This window comes from Heptranchias perlo, chromosome 16, assembly GCF_035084215.1.
Source record: "Heptranchias perlo isolate sHepPer1 chromosome 16, sHepPer1.hap1, whole genome shotgun sequence".
Lineage (NCBI taxonomy): Eukaryota > Metazoa > Chordata > Chondrichthyes > Hexanchiformes > Hexanchidae > Heptranchias > Heptranchias perlo.
In genome coordinates this window covers 48,708,008-48,727,951 of record NC_090340.1, presented here as the reverse complement: position 1 = coordinate 48,727,951, position 19,944 = coordinate 48,708,008, and the positions used below count along the sequence as shown (strand labels likewise).

The 19,944-nt window shown below is 38.0% G+C and overlaps 1 protein-coding gene across 1 annotated transcript in view; it reads right to left on the bottom strand.

Moving 5' to 3' along the window:
* Positions 1 to 568: 568 nt before the first annotated feature.
* The window catches only part of gan (gigaxonin), an 87,237-nt gene continuing 67,861 nt past the window's right edge, over positions 569 to 19,944 (bottom strand). Inside the window, exons 10-11 of the mRNA XM_067998092.1 lie at positions 7,505 to 7,614; positions 569 to 6,863 (exon numbers count right to left, since the gene is read on the bottom strand). Of these exons, the coding sequence (XP_067854193.1) occupies positions 6,670 to 6,863; positions 7,505 to 7,614 (304 nt within the window). The 3' untranslated portion in view covers positions 569 to 6,669. The remainder of the gene's footprint in view (positions 6,864 to 7,504; positions 7,615 to 19,944) is intronic.

The following is a 19,944-nucleotide window of genomic DNA, read 5'->3' as shown; positions in this document are numbered from 1 at the left end:
CTACGGCGGCCCCCATCCGGAAGATGTACATTTGAGGGGGTCCGCAAGGTAGGTAAAGGTGTCTGGACACCGGGATAAGTGTGCAAGTTGGTGAATTTTATTGTTCGGAAGAGGGTGGTGGAGGCCAAACTTTGTCCAAAGTGACAGAGTGGCCTCCTGCAATGAGTGAGGGTCTCCCCCCACCGCCTGTCAAATGGACCTTTGCAGCTGCCACAGGCTGATGGCTGCAACATGTCCATTTCAACTGGGAGTGTATCCCCCAGTACGGGAAACAGTCCCAGTTGATCTGAAAATCCCACCCCTCCTAAAATATCAGGTCAATCAGGTCTGTAAATGACCTGAAGTACCTGGTTAATTACTTCAAGTGGCATCCCGCCGGCTTTAATTGCCGGCGGGAGTCCCACATCCGGGGGCCGCGCGCGCATGTCAGCGCGTCACTGGGAAACCCGGAAGTGGGCGGGTTGGAGCCGGGCTCTGGACCCGCCCCGGGAATCCCCGATTTTTGCAGCCCCCCCGCCCCGAACGCACCCGCTCGAGGGTGCGAAAATCGAGCCCCACCCAGAGTTCTACCAAATTAAATGTTGCCAACTACTGACTAGCTCATGTTAAGATAGAAGCCTGGAGATGTCAAATACTCATTTATAGGAATAGTTTGAATTAGGGGAATGATGTGTCAATTTAATGCATACTGCTCCCTCCACTTTTTTTGTAATAACTTTACTAAAAATGCTGCTGCTAAATATCAAAACAAAAGGGTTAATGTTTTTATGGCAGTAGGTACACATCACTTCCCGGACAGATCACCATTTGCTCAAGATATTTTTAGCTGCATTCTGATCTATAGGTCACAAACCTTAAAGATCAGTGTCACACTGAATGCAACAGATGTATTTAAGTGTGCTGATGTGGAGATGCACAAAATACTTGCTCTGCAATTCACTTAACTGGAAAACAGATTTTGATGGTTTTGGGACATGACTCAGTTCATTTAAAAGCAAGGGAAAAACCTTTTGGTTTAATGGTCAAAGTGAAGTATGAGTGGTCTCATGCTTAACTTTGTTGTTACTGCCATTGTCATGTAGGTTATAGGTACAGAATTTTATGTCAGTACAATGTAAATTGGCAGTATATTTAATAATGAATGCAAGATAGGATTTGGTCAAGTGTTAAACTAGAGTGTATACTATTTGAAATCCAACAGCAAAAAGAGGATGAAAAGTGTTCTATTTGTCAACAAAAATCCATCAAGGAGAATGTATTTACTGCAAAAAAGCTTCAATCACAACAGACCACCACCAACTACACAAACACAGTACTTGTATTTCCCACATTCATTTTGTCCTTGAGGTCCCTCTTCATAAGATCGTGACACTTTAAATCCAATTTGATGGCAGTTTTTTTTATTGGAGACATTTATTTAGGAGAGTATTTGTGTTCAGCTGGTCAAAAAATATTCTTTTTGCATTTCACTAGCAAAGTGCTTCCATAAACCAATGATCCACCAATGTTTGAGTCCTTCATGCTGTCATGATAGATATCAATATTATATTCGTCTAAAACAACAAGGTTATATCAATGGTAGTTAAGCACAATACATGGGATGCTGATATCAGTAACACATTACCTTCCAGTAATTTAGAAATCTTTCAGACTAAGTATTTTTGCATCCCACCCTTTCATTTCCCCTACTTTGGCAGTGAATATAACAATTTGGCTGAAGTGTTTAAAATACTGGCAAGTTTTGGGACATCTGTACATCGTACATCTGTAACTTGAGAGCTGAAGCACTTGAAGATGTTGATTAGATAAAGCAGAGTATTATCCCCTTTTTCCATGAGGAATCAGCTATTTTGTGATTGCAAGATTAGCCAAGGTTCATCTCTGAAACCCATAAGTTGAAAACTACTGTTTTTTCATGGAAAATGGGCAGAGTAGTTTATCTATTCCATATTTATCACCATCTAAATCACGACATTTGTTCCACTGATTGGAATAATTCAGCAGCAAGTACAGTTCCGAAGTTTGTTACAGGTAAATTATTTACTTTTCATTGTCCAAATAGTCGTTGCAATCAACAATTTCTCTGTGTGCTGTGCCACTGTTACCAATAACATAGCATCACAGCATGGAGAAAAACAGTTTAACAATGAGATGAATAATGCTATTCATCTGTTATGTAATGTGCCTGTAGTGGAAGAGATAGCGAGGACTTGTGTATAATCCAACTCTCAATTCAATGAAGAAAGGTTCGGATTGCTGAATTGAAGATAGTTAATGTGGCAGTTCAATGATTTATCCCATCTGTTATCTGTCTACAAACAGTATGTGAATTCCAAGACTGATCTCACTCTTAGCCTGGCCCCAATGTTGTAAAAAGATCAAACTGCTGAAATATACAACAGTTCATTTATAAACAAGTCTAATGCTAAAGTACCAGATGCTTGGAAAGGGTTTCTTGCTGTAAGATTGTAAGCTCTGTAGTTTATAAAGTATACCTCACATCACAATAAAATACAAAACTTTGGGCTGGAACGAGTTACAAAATTTGAACGCATTTAGGTTTAGAGGACATCATAAACTAGAAGAGTGAAGGTCAAGCTGCTTGTGAAGGTTATCTACTCAGACTGTGATACAGTCCACAACACACTCCAACATTTTATACACTAGAGGCTACTTTTTATTATTTATGAGCAGTTAGGACACTTTAATGTCTGCTGTGGCTTTGGAGTCAACTGTTCATACCCATCTGCAATGACAATCTTCTTGAGATGATTGCATTTGATTTATTCAACACAATGAGGGGTTATAAACAGCAAGACCAAAGACCCAAAGTGCATCATTCTACAAGATAGTGTGGGCAGTGATACAGAATTTTTTTGCTCGTATGTTACTAGAAAATAATGCATAAAGATATCTTATCACATTAGTGCTAGGCAAATATTAAATCTATGACAATATAGCAAAACCCTTAAGTTGCATCATCAAGCACTGTAACTCTGATCTAAAGTAATGTGATCGGTTCAGCTCCCCTATTGCACAGATGGAAGGCATGGAAAGGATAGACTTAAAAAAAATAATTGTAAATAGTTTCAAATGTACTGGATTTAATGATTGGAACAGATGCATCAAAAACTCAAATAATTTTTTAAAAAATGCACCTGGAACTAATTTCATAATCTGGCATTTCTGCAGGACTCCACTGGATTATCATGGGTCAGTTTCATTGGGTTTTATAAAGAACACCATAAAATAATTTGTTGGAATTCAAATTTTGCTAAGTTTGTGAATAGCAAAAGCACATGAATATTGATAATGAAATTAATGCCAGATACCTAAATATATATTTTAATATCTGATATGCATATTTAAAAAACATAAAATGAAACATTTTCTCGTAATTCTTTGATGACTACAAAACATTCTCAAGTTGAGGAACCAACTTTGCCTATTTAAATTGATTTTGTAAACCTAAAGTAACACCATCACTAGTAGTACCAATATATTTTGGAGGGGGAAGGAGAGGAACCAGGATTTTCAACAAATTTTTCATTTTATAATTACTGTAGTACGTATGCAGGTCTCTGATACTAAAAGTTGTCACCTTGCAGGACTCTCCAAAACTTCTATACCTGAATTTGATTTAAATGGAGACCTCTCCTGTAATGATTGAGAAGATTCAGTGATTGTTGCCCATTGTATTACAATAATTTACTGTCACACAATAAATATGTGCATTCATTTCCTGTTGTATTTATCCCTGTTCTGCTTCTTTTGGTGCTTCAATAATCTTAACATATTTGAACCAGAAAAACAATTAAAAAGCCAAAATATTTGTTGTGATAAATCATATTGGGTAAACCATATTGTGGCAAAATACCCAGCAGTATGTGACATATGGATGGTTTATGTCACTCCTCCCCACCGCCCTGCTATGATGTACACCATGATAGTTATTGCATCTTAGTAATTTTACTGTTACAACAAAATTAAGTGACCTTAAATAATGATAGCTTATAATATATATAAGGCAATGAATTTTGTTGTACTTTACCACAAAAATAACCTGGTAATATTCGCTCAGGTTTCAATGTAAAATTGATATTTTATGTATTAGTGTTTAACCACTATGTCAATCAACATCTTCAGAATACAGTGACAACCCAACAAAAAATTAAAAGAGTTCTCACAGTCTATGTAGGCAATAATGCATATGCCTCCTTCAATTTTTCTTCTAATTTCTTTCTCTTCCTGCCTGAGGTAGTGCTTCACACTGAAGAGCATTTCAACAATACAGAACTGAAAGGTTCAATCCTTGATCTGTGCTGAGTTGGCTGATCTCACCTGGGGCAGTAAATGAAGATACTACAATTGCTCTCTGCTTTTCTCCCCCATTCCCAGATATAATGAAAGTTAAACTCAGGAAGGGTTATCGCTCTTAATCAGTGGCCAATGACACTTACTGTAAAGTGTGAGCGAGAGCGAGAGAAGACATGGGCAGGCTTAGTTGTAATGCTTTCTATAATCAAATAGCCTGCTGGCAATCATGTCACAGCTCACACATAAGCTGAGACATTAAATGTCGGTTAAGTCTTGGCCAAGGTACCAGAAGGCTGCAAGAGACCATGGGATCACACCCCGGCACGTTGCCATATTCAGGAGAGAAGCAAGAAATGAGGAAAAATTGAAAAATACTAAATGCTCATCAGACTGTAATGGAGCCTTAGGGGTTAATATCAACAACCACACCAGTGGTTTACAACTGAAACCCTCGAATGCCTTGAAATTCACTACACTGAAAATACCGCACATCATGTATATGAGTGAATATCCTGATAGCATGCTCCAAAAAAATGGCATTCTCTTCCCATCACCCAATGCAGTCTCGTGCAAGTAAACTCAACTTGCAGTACATTAACTCAAATGACAAAACAAAACATTAAATACAAAACAGCAGTCAGCTGTTCCAGTACTTGGACCCCACCATTACATTATAGTTCGTAACGTACAAGCCCGCTATTATTCTATTCGTAACAACCTTATACCATCACCAAAACCACTCCTTTGTGAAATATGAGACAGACCTGAACACTGGTAAAGCTCCAAAAATTTGCTACTTCCAGATAAAAGCAGAGGATACATGACAAGAAGTTGAACAACACAATTTCATCACCTGAGTGGGGTAGCCAGATAACTCACAAGTGAGTTACTGTCAGCACCATGAGTGTAATATCACAACTTGTATTTATATAGTGCTTCTCGCATGGCAGAAAGGTGTCTCAGTTCACTTTACAATCAAGAGAGGGATATGGTAGAGAGAAATGGAGGGGGTAGGATGGGGAACTGAAGACATGGGTCAAAGAGGAGAGTTTTGACTAGGATTTTGAAAGCAGAAAGGGAGGTGACAAGACAGAGGGAACTGGATAGAGAATTCCAGAGGGCAGGAGTGTTCCATAGCTCATTGTGTATTTTGTTTAAACCATGCCTTAAACAGGTAACTAAAATGATAAGAGTTAGATGGAAGACTAATGTAGAAAGTACATTAATGTGCTGACAGAGAAGAGACTGTGATAGCACCGCAAGTATCGCCCCTTTAACTTGTAGTGTAATCTCAAATAATATTTTGTGGTAATAGTGAGCATAGTCACCTGTGGTATTAAACATTACATGTAATATTATTTAACAGGAAGCTGAAAAGAGCAATACGCTTGCTTATATAACAAATATAAACTGCTTCAACTTCAGGATGCAGTATGAAACTTTACAGCAGGATTATAACTTGCTCCTACAGACTCATTATTTATTTTAAGCTTAATGCCTGTTGAACTTGAATATTGTTTTGAAACTCAGGAGTAAGTCATTAACTTAATAACTGATTTAATTCTAACAGTAGCAACCTTATCCCACTCCGTGACACAGCCATTCTGAAACACTTCAATTTAACAGCTATCCTCAGAAATAAAGGGTTCTCAGCCTCGGTTCTCTGTAGCCGTTTCTATCATCCATTAGTTCCCTCACCAAAGTGTGGACTTTGGTGTCCTGTGGTCCATATAAGCTAAATGTAAAATGTAGCCACTTTTGGCTGCTGGTTTTTGAAGTTTCATTTTTTTTGCTTTTGAAAGCCTGAGCTACAAAGGATAAGTTAATAATGAATGCAAACTTGTATTAGAACACTTGTTTAGGATAGTGAAAAAATAAAACTGACATGTACAGTTTCCATTAAACTGTCTTTTACATTAGAACAGAATTCATTCTCACTGGAACAGTAACTAGTTCCAGAATTCCACATCAGCTTTGCACTTTTCCAACAGCTATCCCTTTTTCAGATTTATACCTAGTAAATATCCATTTCAGGTTACTTTATATTAGAAAGCTGAAGATTGGAGTTTTACTTTGGAAAGCTGAAGGTTCAATTTTACCATTCATTAACGTCTTGCAATTTTAATTCTAGAGTTAGAAATACCATAACTGAGCATTCACAAAATAAGGAAAAAAGCACAACCATCTTGGTTCACATTAAAATGTGTGCACCAATGCTTTGCCCTTGCAGGATACATTTTTAACCGTTACCAAATTGTAACAAAGATAACATAACAGACTTTGCAAGATTATCCCCCATTATGTGATATATAATGTTTTGTTCCCAATTGGAATCACCATTGACCCTTTGCATTATGCACTTGGCCCTACAGAGGGGATGCGTATGCGAAAAAGACCTTGCTGTAACTGTAGCCTGAACAGCTTGCAATTTGCAATACGTAGAGCTGCGCAGCCTGTTCGCCGGAGATCTGAAGGGAGTAATGGCTTGGTGTGATGCCAGGTCCCTGTACTTCTGCGAAATTCTCTAACAAAGTCATACTGTGTGCCTAGAAGTAATGAAGAAAAGATGTCAAGTATTGCTTTTTCAGGCACCATCGAAGAGGGTTCATTGACTTCATGTTGAAGCAAATGTTCTCCAAAAATAACAACTATAGTTAAAATCCATTAAAACAAAACAGAAATTTTTGCCACTTAAAACATGAGAATATTTACGATGGAGGCTTTCTTTTGTGGTAATAATGCAACAGATTGTCACAATCTTCATAAACTGTATTGCCGTACAGATTATTGTATTCCAAGCTAGTTATCTGAAAATAATTTTTATCTACAGTGAAACATATTTTACAACAATTATATTAAAATATAAACCCCAAAATTTATGTTATAGATTAGTTTCATTAAATAATGCTACTTTTAAGTATACACAACATCAACTTCCATCAACCCCTTCCATTGGCTGCTGAGAGGTGGACAAAAGTGAAAGGTAGTTTTCCTTATTCCTTTTCCCAGAAGCACTTAACCTCTGTTCAGCAGCACTCCAACAGATAGGTCAAGACTGGAAACAGTGTGAAAAAAAAAAATCACAGCTTAGAACCTATGTCATACCACTCTAATTACAGGACATTGCTATACCAACATGCTTTTGAAAAAAAGGTGCAATCCAACCTTTTAACTGCCTGACACTCACCTGTATCCAAATCTCCAATAACATAAATGCTGGCACCAATAGGCACAGCGCCATATACAAAAGAAGAGCTTGTTGGGATGCACAGCGACTGGTCATTTAAGTATATCCATCTGCAAAAAAAATTATAGATTAACCTCACTATAGGTGTGATCAGATCGCCAAGAGGATTTTTTGGTCAATTTTGAATGCTAAGTATGATAAAACAGGATCATTGAAACATTTCTAAAATATTCTTTGATTATAGTGAAACTTCAATACCTTTTTTAGTGCAGAAATGCAATTGCATACAATAGTTTGAATACTATGTTGTTGTTCTACAACATCAGACAAGACCTCCAGTGTACATATATCAATCTGATGCCACAGTGACAAAATAACCATTGATGAATATATTTCATATATCATGACAAAAATGAATCATTTTATCTATGTAGAATTATTTATTGGATTGTTCTTTGATCTCAGTGCCCATAGCAAGAATTGGTTACTGCTAGCTGTTCCTGCGAGCTGCAGAGAATATACATCTGGAATGCCAAAGGCACTGTTCTATGTAAATTGTAATGTTGTTCTTGATGGAAATCCATCTCACAGATCAAAGTGTATGGAACTGGTCAATGGGTCAAGCCATTCCATTCAATTACAAACATCCTGTGAGGCGGTTTATAGTATGGGCCTGAATTTTCTGAAAACTTGCGCCATAGCAATGACACCATTATGGTAGGACGCCATTATTTCGGTAATTTCAGGAAATTATGGTGTAAGTGACTTATGCCATTACGTACACCACGCCGTCATTTGCTGGGACTTTTGCGCCACTCCAGAGACCCTCGCCAAAAAGGTTGAACAGCTAATTATCATAGCTCCGCCCGAATTAAAGTAAATAGCGAGAACACTTCCAAACCCGAATAGCACCACATTACAATGGGTCTTTACTTTGGCCATTGGCCGCACCCAATTCGCCACTACACTCACTGCGGCGTATTCTAATTATTTTTCCAGCAAATAGTGGCGTAAATTCATCACTGAAAGACCGGCGAACACAACGGTCTAACTTAACAGCATTCATCGCCAATATCGTCACTGCAGCAAATTCCAGTCCTGCACGTTTTTCGGCTTTATTCGAGTGGGTGAATGCTATTTGGAATCCAATGCATGTCTGACTACATAAAATCTAGTTATGATAAATAAAGTTTTAATATTCTTTGTTCTGGGATAACTTCAAAAGGAATTTGGAGCTAAGTCTTGGGCCATATTACAAAAGAGAGTCAGAGATAAGGGCCAGGTCAGTGACTCCATTGTAGCAGAAAGTCACAAATGAAGTAAGCGATCCATATTTCAAGGATTGATTTAATGCTGACGGGTAGCACAGGAAAAGCATTTTTGTTGTTTTTAACATTTCAAAGAGCACAGTAAAGTCTGTAATTACTGTAAATGTTATTTGTTTATTTACCTGTTTAATGTTTATTAAATTTGTCCAGTGGTTTATAACCGGAGTTGCTGTCTGATAAGAGTGCATATCCTTTCACCACATGATGGCATGACATTCCAGTAAGCCGGAGTAAAGGGACAGGGTTCTCTGTTCAACCCCTGGGCCTTACTACATTTACCTAGATATTTTGAAGACAAGAGCACACTCTGGTTTGGAGGGAATGTGATGTTGAACCCAAGGAAAATACTGAGTGTAAAAACCCATAAACTAAACATATCCCTTCTGTTCTGGATTGCATTAGAACATATTTGCAACACTAGAAAGCTCTTGTGTGATTTTGATAAGCTAACTGCATCTAACAATTATCTGTTATTCAACTCTTCCAGAAAAAAAGCTTCAGGAAAAGTAATGAAAATAAATCTTACAGAATTTATGAATTTTGCTCAAAAAACATAAAAACCTTATTGGATATTAAATGATGAAGTGCTACATTTAAGAGGTTAAATTACAAACTAACCCATGTAATATAAATTGTATTCAGTGTCATCTATTTATCCTATAACATGTAAATATGTTGAAGTAACTATCACATTTCATTATCTAATGGTATGTTAGTCTAAAACTTAAATTCATATTTTCATCGTAATCACTAATTAATTATAATTTCAGTTATTGTTACAAAAGCTACAAAAAACTCAAATGTGTCTGCTTAAAATGTTGCGGCCCTGTCCATTGTGCATTTAATGCACAATCATTCCCTTTGCAACTACTATCAGGGAATAAAATGAACATAAATTTACAACATGTAAGACTTACAATTAGGTTCATTTCTGCATAACCCCAATATTCTAGGAAAACTTTGCAATAAGAAATTTTCATTCATCCCATCATCATTTATGAATGCAGGCAGTGTAATGTTGTTTACAGACTATAGAGTGAGGGGTCTACAGAGGTAGCCAGTATGGATAGAAAAAAATTTGAACACACCCATCAAAACCCTCCTTGGCAAGGCATACAATACAGACATAAATGTGAAAATTCACAGAGGTTATCCGAGGCAAACCTGATGCTAATTAATTGAATCTGGCAATAATCTTTTCAGAAGAGTCAACCATTCAAGAACGTGCAAACTGCCTTGGTTTAAAAAAAAGTGTTGACCTTTTTATTATGTAAAACAGTTAAACTGTATCATTGTTAATTTATCAGGCAAAGTGATCTCTATCCCAAGCCTCCTGAAATGTATGAAGAAATATGGAAGGGAAACTCAAGCAATTTACATTTTAATTATTTTGTCAAAATTTGTGCCATATAATGTTAATCTTTTTTCTGGTAATAAATCATTGACAGTCACTCAGACGTACATTGATTATATCATAATTGTTATAGGTTATCAACAATGAGAACACTGCATCAACTGCATGGAATATCTTGACTAGATAAAACAATTATTCTGATCTCATTTATGGTAACCATTGACAGCAAAGTCACAGTGGAAAGTGATACAGTAATTATGGAAATAACGATTTATATTACCACTTTTCTGTTGAAGAACACTGAAGCGTCCAGTATTTAACAAAACCAAAGAAATTTGCTCTTACTGTCTGGATTCTGAATTGTATCCCTCACACAAACATTTCATGTAGACCTAAAACCTTCAATCTGAAGTTAGTTATCATTCAATTAAATCCTGTGTAGGTTTTGTAATCTGCTGAAATTTTAGTGGAGCATAAACCACCCCTACATTACACTGCTTTTCATTTATGTTTCTCATGGTCTTGTTTCTATAACACAATATTATTTTATTACTTTGCTTGCAAGGTCATGACAAAGAGCTTTTTGGGTTTTTCAGAAATGAACAATTGAAATCAAAACCCCCTCCTCCCCCCATCATTCTCAAAATAACAGCAAACCCCTTTAAAGCATGGGATAAACAAAAATTACCAGTTTTGATCCAATTCAAAAGGTTACACACAGTAATCAAAACCAACAATTCAATTTCATCACATGGTTGCCACACCTCCTGCTCCCATGGTGATCACTTTGGAGTTCCTTAAAAGTTCAGCAGATTGCCAAAACGACATAGTATTACATTTAGTAAGTGGATTCTTCCTTTCCCCACTCTCATCTCATCTTTGCATTGAGAAGTCAGATCCGTATTTCAAGTCCGACGACTAAAATATAATTTTCAAAGGCTTTTATAAACAAACAGTATTAGAACTGATAAGAACCTAATAAACATTCTTTTTGCAAAGTGGAGAAAATATTTATTTCATTAAAGAAGCAAAAACTAGTTTGAGGCACACATTTAAGAGGTAAACAGAATGGGGTGAATTTTCACTTTTACTGCAGGGCGCTTGTTTTAAAGGACCACCTAATTTTTGTTTCCATTATAGAAACGATAATCGGGCAGGGTGAAAAGCAGGTGGCCGATCGCTATCGCCCCGGCAGTAAAAGTGAACATCTACCTGGATGCGTTTGAGATTATTTTGTGAACTTTTGTAATGCCCTCTTAAGGCAAATGAATGGAAACCAAACAAGAACTTTGTGCTGGCCAAGATTTCAGTGATTAAGGAGCAACGCTGTAAAATCACCATTCTTTTGCCAGGACTAAAAATGTCATAATAGCCTCCTTTCAGTTGATCAGGCACAGCAGGTTCACACATGTCAAAACATTCATTATATTTTAGCCACTTTGAGGTCAGTGATTGCAATCCTTAATGAGCAGACCTATAAACTATTTGAAATGGAATGCAGTATGTGATGTGTTACAGTAGAGTGTCGTGAAATATTTTTGAAATCCTTTATTTCTAAGTTCTGAAATGTAAAGAAGGATCACACTAACATCAACCATAATTTCTTGTTCTGTATCAAATCATTCTAGTACAAGATTCCTAAATTATCCAAAGGGATTATACTTCAGCAATGAAATCCAGATGTCACCATTAGTTGGTAGATTAATGAATTGAAAGGTATCACAGTGTTTTTAAATATATATATATAAAAAAAGTTTCCAAGTATTTTCATAACTCTTTAGATGTTAACTCAAAGGCATTTTCATCTTGGCAAAATACGATAAAATCATGACAATACCTGTATTCTTGCCAAGTAACAAAACATGTATGGAAAATTTTGAAAAGCTATACTTCTAAACTGAATAATGAAACTCGTCTGATAAACACAACAAAGCAGCCTTTTGAACAACATATATTTATGGCAAGGCACACATTAAGACTCAGTGATTTTACAATGAACAGTTAGGAATATATAGCGAACAAACGGATATGAATAGTCAGATGAGCTCTTCCACTGTTTGAAGGCAAGAATTCTCTGAAGAATGATAACATCTATAGTTAAAATTACAGCTCTGGCAACCATGGCCTCATTAACAGAAGTGGCTTTGCTAAAACAGCACATAGTACAGTTGGCACTTGTGGAGGCAAATCATCACCCCAAAAGGTCCAAAAGATCCAAAACAGAGAGAATTATGCTTACCAACCAGGATATGGTTGGTGACGCTGCATAGCTCCATATTTCTGGAGGTTTTGAAACAATCAAGCCAAAAGGATCGACATTCTATTCACACGCATTGCACAATCACAATTTTAAGTGGACTAACAGAAAACATATTTACTCCTTTTCATTCTCTAGACTGAGACAACATTGTGACGTAAATCTGATTAACTTAAAAGTGCATGCATAAAACTATTGTTGATATAAAGAGATTCAATTTTTTTTAAAAAAAAGCTTTTACTCTGGTTTCGTCTAAAGGATTGACTTATGTTTTCATCTACGCAATAGCTAAGCTATTTCATGACGACCATATCAATCTCACTTCATTTACAAAAAGACTTGCTGCAGCAGATTCACATTGATAAGGTTCTAGTTGTGGTAGATATTCACACTCCATCAGAAATGAAACTTTTTTGGAGCTACTAATTGGCCTCCTGTGGTATTGCTCACAGGCAAAAACTGAAGTGTTTTGGAATTGAGCAGAACTCAGCAGTTGACCCTTTAATTGGGACTGCTCATAAATTGAATTCCAAGACTTGTTCAGGAGCCAAACCCTTCAACTTAAATAAAATTCCAATTTGAATTTGAATTTTTAAAATGGTTAGTTACTTCAAATTACTACATTTTCAATTACCAACTTTTAAACAATTCGAATTTTTCAACTTACTGAAAACTTTCAATTGTTGTGGAAATATTGACCCTGATTTTAACTGCCCCCACATGGTGGAAATCAGGTGGGGGTCAGTTAAAATAATGAGTGTCAGTTACCCCAACCGATTCCACTTCCTTGCCGGCGTGTCCTCATATTAACCTGCTTTTTTGAGCAGATGTGCAGAATACCCGCAGGAAGGAAACGAGATCCTGTTTTAAATATGCAGATTGGGTCAGATGAGGTCATCAGAACCCAATCTGCAATATCAACCAGAGGCCTGAGCAGAGGGGCAGTGTTGATTCCCACATTGAGGATGAGATGGTTCTCCTGTGAGGAGAGCTAGAGTAGAATGGGCCTATATTCTCTGGAGTTTTTTTTTATTATTCATTCATGGGATGTGGGCGTCGCTGGCGAGGCCAGCATTTATTGCCCATCCCTAATTGCCCTTGAGAAGGTGGTGGTGAGCCGCCTTCTTGAACCGCTGCAGTCCGTGTGGTGATGGTTCTCCCACAGTGCTGTTAGAAAGGGAGTTCCAGGATTTTGACCCAGCGATGATGAAGGAATGGCGATATATTTCCAAGTCGGGATGGTGTGTGACTTGGAGGGGAACGTGCAGGTGGTGTTGTTCCCATGTGCCTGCTGCTCTTGTCCTTCTAGGTGGTAGAGCTCGCAGATTTGGAAGGTGCTGTCGAAGAAGCCTTGGCGAGTTGCTGCAGTGCATCCTGTGGATGGTACACACTGCAGCCACAGTGCGCCGGTGGTGAAGGGAGTAAATATATAGGGTGGTGGATGGGGTGCCAATCAAGCGGGCTGCTTATCTTAGATGGTGTTGAGCTTCTCGAGTGTTGTTGGAGCTGCACTCATCCAAGCAAGTGGAGAGTATTCCATCACACTCCTGACTTGTGCCTTGTAGATGGTGGAAAGGCTTCGGGGAGTCAGGAGGTGAGTCACTCGCTGCAGAATACCCAGCCTCTGACCTGCTCTCGTAGCCACAGTATTTATATGGCTGGTCCAGTTAAGTTTCTGGTCAATGGTGACCCCCAGGATGTTGATGGTTGGGGATTCGGCGATGGTAATGCCGTTGAATGTCAAGGGGAGGTGGTTAGACTCTCTCTTGTTGGAGATGGTCATTGCCTGGCACTTATCTGGCGCGAATGTTACTTGCCACTTATGAGCCCAAGCCTGGATGTTGTCCAGGTCTTGCTGCATGCGGGCTTGGACTGCTTCATTATTTGAGGGGTTACGAATGGAACTGAACACTGTGCAATCATCAGCGAACATCCCCATTTCTGACCTTATGATGGAGGGAAGGTCATTGATGAAGCAGCTGAAGATGGTTGGGCCTCATTGAAACTTATAAAATTCTTAGAGGGCTTGACAGGGTAGATGCAGAGAGGCTGTGTCCCCTGGCTGCAGAGTCTAGAACCAGGGGTCATAGTCTCAGGATAAGGGGGTGGGCCATTTAGGACCGAGATGAGGAAAAATTTCTTCACTCAGAGGGTTGTGAATCTTTGGAATTCTCTACCCCAGCTGTGGCCTCCTGGCGCTTGTTTTCTTGCCCACCTGCTGGCCAGTCTGCAGCATTTTATTTGGATGAGGCCCTACCGTTAAGACTGGCAGGGTCTCCACGTCCCTGGCATTGCCGGGTTCTTTGGCCAATTACGGCCGCCCATGCATCCTCTCAGGCGCTCCGTTAATATCTGGGCCATGGTGTCTGGCTCCTGTGTTTAGTATGGGGTGTAGATCTCAAATTTGATGGTAGGGCAAGTAACTTATCATTGCTCAGATTCCTTTGTGACATTTTATATAAAATTGAGACACTCCAGCAAGTTGTTCTACACGTTGTGAGTATAATAATCTAAGGGATTTGTTGCAGCTTGTCACTCTGACCAAATGACTTGCTCTACTGATTCATTCAAGCTAAGCACGTCAGAAAGTAAAGATCAAGTCTACAATCCAATAGATCATTTGTGCTCGCCGAGGTGCAGTTCTGATAGGAGAAGCTATATGTTTGTCTCAATTGTTGTGGTTTTGGCCTACGCAAGCCTTTATGACAGTTTTCAATGGTTCACTCAGGATAAGGCAGCTTTATATATGGTGTTTAATCACTAGTGCTTCTGTTGTCTCTTTGAACACCGCACTTGTAAAATAATATACCAGGTCAGACACCAGGTAAGTTGGAGGCCCGAAACATATAAAAATTTCCTGCATCAACTTCTTAGCAACTACTTTAGCTGTTGCTCATCTTTCGGAAATATCTCTACCCATTTGAAGAAGTTAAAGTACCAGCAAGAAATTGTTGAATCAGGAAATTGATTCAGTGAAGTCCATTGCCAGGTGCTCTCAGGGAGCTGTAGCGACTATTAACCTTGTTGGAGCCTGCTGTGATCGTTTTGAAACTTGACAGGTAGGAATACAGGACCAAAATTCAACATTGTCTTAGGTGGTGGGAATGTGATTACCGCTATTACTTTTCCAGAGTCCAACTTAATGCATTGAAGAAAAACAATAATTCCTAAGAATGCAATTTCCTCTCTCAAAAATTGACTTTTTTTAAGTTTTACAATCAGTCCAGCTTTCTGCGCCTGGGAGAATATATGCCATTGTTCCTTGAGGTGCTCTAGTATCATGAGTGATGCAACAACAATGTGGTAACGGTGCATTACAGAACCACCAATAGCACATTTTTTTTTTAATAAGACATCAGAATGTAGCAAGGCCATTGCACAGCTCAAATGGCAGTACCATGAACTGGAAAAACCCTCGGCTGGAGTGAAATTTTATCGCAGGCTTGCTAGCAGGATGGAAAGTCACCAGTCAGTATACAAAAGCCAGGTCCATAGTGATAATATACTTTTTGTCAGAAAACTGAGTGAAGAATTCATGTAGGAGTTCCAACATTTTTCTCAGACATATTTTAAAGTGCTGTTTGGCAATTAATACAAACTGTTCTTCACCATCCGTGCCCCAAATAATTGGCTGGCTATGTTATGTTACATTTCCCTTTACTTTGCAGAGCAAACATAGCCAAGGACTATTGCAGTTTTACTGCCTGTGGTTCAGTAAATCTATCCACTTGTTTCTATCTGACAGATAACCGTCTGAGCTTTCCTTTTATTGTAGGACAACCAGCATCTATTAGCGAATTGTACCCGAATATATGGGGGAATTGCAACCACATATTATCAAATGAAATTGCAGACCAGCAGGAAATGTGAAAAATTCTCAATTAATAGGCAACCATGACTCAACTTTTTGTACCGCCTTTCAAATTTTATATTTACAAATTCCGCAACAATTTCCATGGTCGTGGAATCACAGAGCACTGACTCTGACTATTGTTCACATTGAGAATGATTGAATACGAATTACGGGGTATAGCCTGTACTATATGTTAAACATAATACAATATTACTGTGTATTAATTATCAGTTGTATATTGATTCATTAAAAAATCCACAACATTAATTGCTATAGTGATGTGAACTTTTTTTGAAATACAACTAGTCCCTAATTGTGGCTGTCACAATATTACTGATGCCAACCAGAAATGCAACTTCTGGACCATAACTTTTTAAACTCTTTTTAAAAAAAAGTTCAATATAAGCTATACCATTTTAACAGTAATTATGACAGGAAACAATAACCATTTCTTTTAATTGTGAACAATTGTGCTCAAAGTGAGAAACTGTCAGAGTTGGAGAATAAAATATTTCCATCTTGTCACATGTCAACATCATACACTCTCCTATCAGGTAGAGTTGGCACATGGACTGTATAAGGATTTTCAAAAGGCATTTGATAAAGTATCACATAATAAACTTGTTAGCAAAATTAAAGCCCATGGAATTAAAGGGACAGTGGCAGTGTGGATACAAAATTGGCTAAGATGCAGAGAGTAGAGATGAACGGTTATATTTTAGACTGGAGGGAAGTATACAGTGGTGTTCCCCAGTGGTCAGTATTAGGAGCACTGCTCTTTTTGATATATATTAATGACTTGGGTTTAGATATCATCATTTTAAAATTTGCAGATGACACAAAACTCAGCAATGTAGTAAACAATGTGGAGGATAGTAATAGACTTAAGGTGGACAGACAGACTGGTGAAATGGGCAGACAAATGGCAGGTGAAATTTAATGCAGTGAAGTGTGAAGTGATCCATTTTGGTAAGGAGAATGAGGTGAGGCAATATAAACTGAATGGTACAATTTTAAAGGGGGTGCAAGAACGGAGAGATCAGGGGCTGCACATACACAAATCTTTGAAGGTTGCAGGACAAGTTGATAAGACTATTAAAAAAGCACATAGGATCCTAGGCTTTATTAATTGAGGCACAGGGTACAAGGAAGTTATGCTAAACTTTATAAAACACTGGTTAGGCTTCAGCTGGAGTATTGTGTTCAATTTTGGACACCACACTTTAGGAAGGATGTCAAGGCCTTAGAGAGGATGAAGAAGAGATTTACTAGAATAGTACCAGGGATGAGGGACTTCAGTTATGTAGCGAGGTGGGAGAAGCTGGGTTTGTTCTCCATAGAGCAGAGAAGGTTAAGGGGAGATTTGATCGAGGTGTTCAAAATCATGAACGGTTTTGACAGAGCAAATGAGGAGAAACTGTTTCCAGTGGCAGAAGGGCTGGTAACCAGAGGACACAGATTTAAGGTGATCTGCAAACGAGCCAGAGGTGACATGAGGAAACAGTTTTTTAATGCAGCGAGTTGTAATGATCTGGAATGTACTGCCTAAAGGGTGGTGCAAGCAGGTTCAATAGTAACTTTTGAAAGGGAATTGGATAAATACATGAAGGGAAAACATTTACAGAATTGTGGGAAAAGAGAAGGGCAATGGGACTAGTTGGATAGCTCTTTCAAAGAGCCAGCATTGGCACAATGGGCCGAATGACCTCCTCCTGTGCTGTACCTATTACGATACTATGAACTGCAGGAAAAAATTCCTTCTAATCTGTCCCAATCCTAAACTTATATTATCTTCTTGTGAAATTAGCTCATTGCAAATTAATCGAGTTAAAAGAGCAATCCTGATGGAAATCTAATTGATCAGAACATCCCATTAAAAACAAGCTTATTTCACTTCTAAAGTTTTGTTTTCCTTTTGTTCCATTCCACAAACTGTGATCATTTGAGTTAAGTTGTAGCTTTTAGAAAACACACAATTTAGAAAGAACTGTTCCCTATATTCTTACATAACAGTTCTGGGAAGAATTAGTATCAATGGAAAGTTAGCTTCCTGGTACGAGCAATTCCCGATACAAGCACACTATCTTGGCAAAATGAATTTTCTCTATAGGGGAATGAACTGTGTTGGTCTGGTAATATCTGCAAGGCATTACTGCAGACAGCTGGCTTTCATCAGGTCTTTTAGGTACCTGATAAATCTCTTGCAAATTAAGTGATTACCTAATTTGAAAGGAAGGTTACCTTTCCTTTGGGGGGCTTGTAATGCTGCTGATGAACCCAAAATGGGAGTATTTATATAAATTTTGCAGCAATTTACAGTTCAACTATTCAAAACTGCTATATCAGCACAAAGGTTTGTTTTTGGAGTCACCGTTTCGATGAAAACATATGTTTCCCCTCAAGAACAATTAGCAAGTAAAGAAGGATATGGTTTAACTTCTTCACACACTGAAATACTCGAGAAACAATAAGGTAGGACTGTTCTATGGCAGTTTATTGCCAAGGAAACTTTCCTTGTAAACAAATGCTTTATTTGCCGCTAGTGAAAAAGTCAGCATGACTCCCATGACACAAGTTTTACTGCTTATTACATTGATTTTTTTTGCCAAGATTAATGAAGAATAATTTTTTTTTTAAAAAGTAAAACTGCATCAATTTTACACATTATATCCTTGGATTAACACTAATTTACATTGGCTGAAATGTAGTTATGTGTGAAAGAAAAGCTGATAGCATAGCGAAATCTTCAGTCACCGATCAAGAGGCAATAGAATAGAGACTAGTGCCCAATGACTCTTCAGATGGTATAATCACTGCATAACTGGTGAACATGTTTTCTCAGGAGCATTGCATGCTTTGATATTTTGAGCACGGACCACCATGCTAGGCAACATCGCCATCATTAAATTCTGGGCCACATCTCTGTCAAAAGCAAAGTTGTGGTCTCGGTCCAATTACACTTAAAAGAAGTTATATTAACTGGACTTTTAAGGCTATAAAGCAACGATTGCTTGTTAGATTACAGAACTGATTTTAAGTGCACAATAATGTTTTCTGTTTTTGAAAGTTATTTGTGTACACTTGTGAGCCATTTACACATTAACATTAACATTACACCTTGCAATCTATAACTTATGCATGGTTGTTATTCTTGGTGCACAAATGGATGTACATGGTAACGTATGTTTGCAGCTTATTCCTGTTCTTAGCAAAACATAAAACACAGAAAGCTAAAGATGAGGCAAGGGAGTGAGTCAAAACAATAAGCCAGAATTTTCACACAAACCCAACACAATGGGCAAAAATCCAGGTTACTGTTGGACAGACCACACGGGTAGATTTTGAATGGTTTTCAGGAGGAAAAGGTATACATACAGCTGCTATTCTGCATTGCACTGTGAAGCACAGCACTAAAATTTACTTTGGCAGAATCAGAGCTCACTGGGGATAAGTGGATTCAAAAAGCTTAATTTCTGAAAGTGGGTCACTTGACCTATGCCAATTAGCTTTTTTCTCCAGTCACACAGGTGGCAAAGGCAGAAAATGGTAGCTAGTGCAGACACACTTCAGGAACCAACGGTTTTCCAGGGCCTCATTATTAAATAATTTAGTAAATGTTAAGATTCATTTCTGCACAGAAAATCTCAA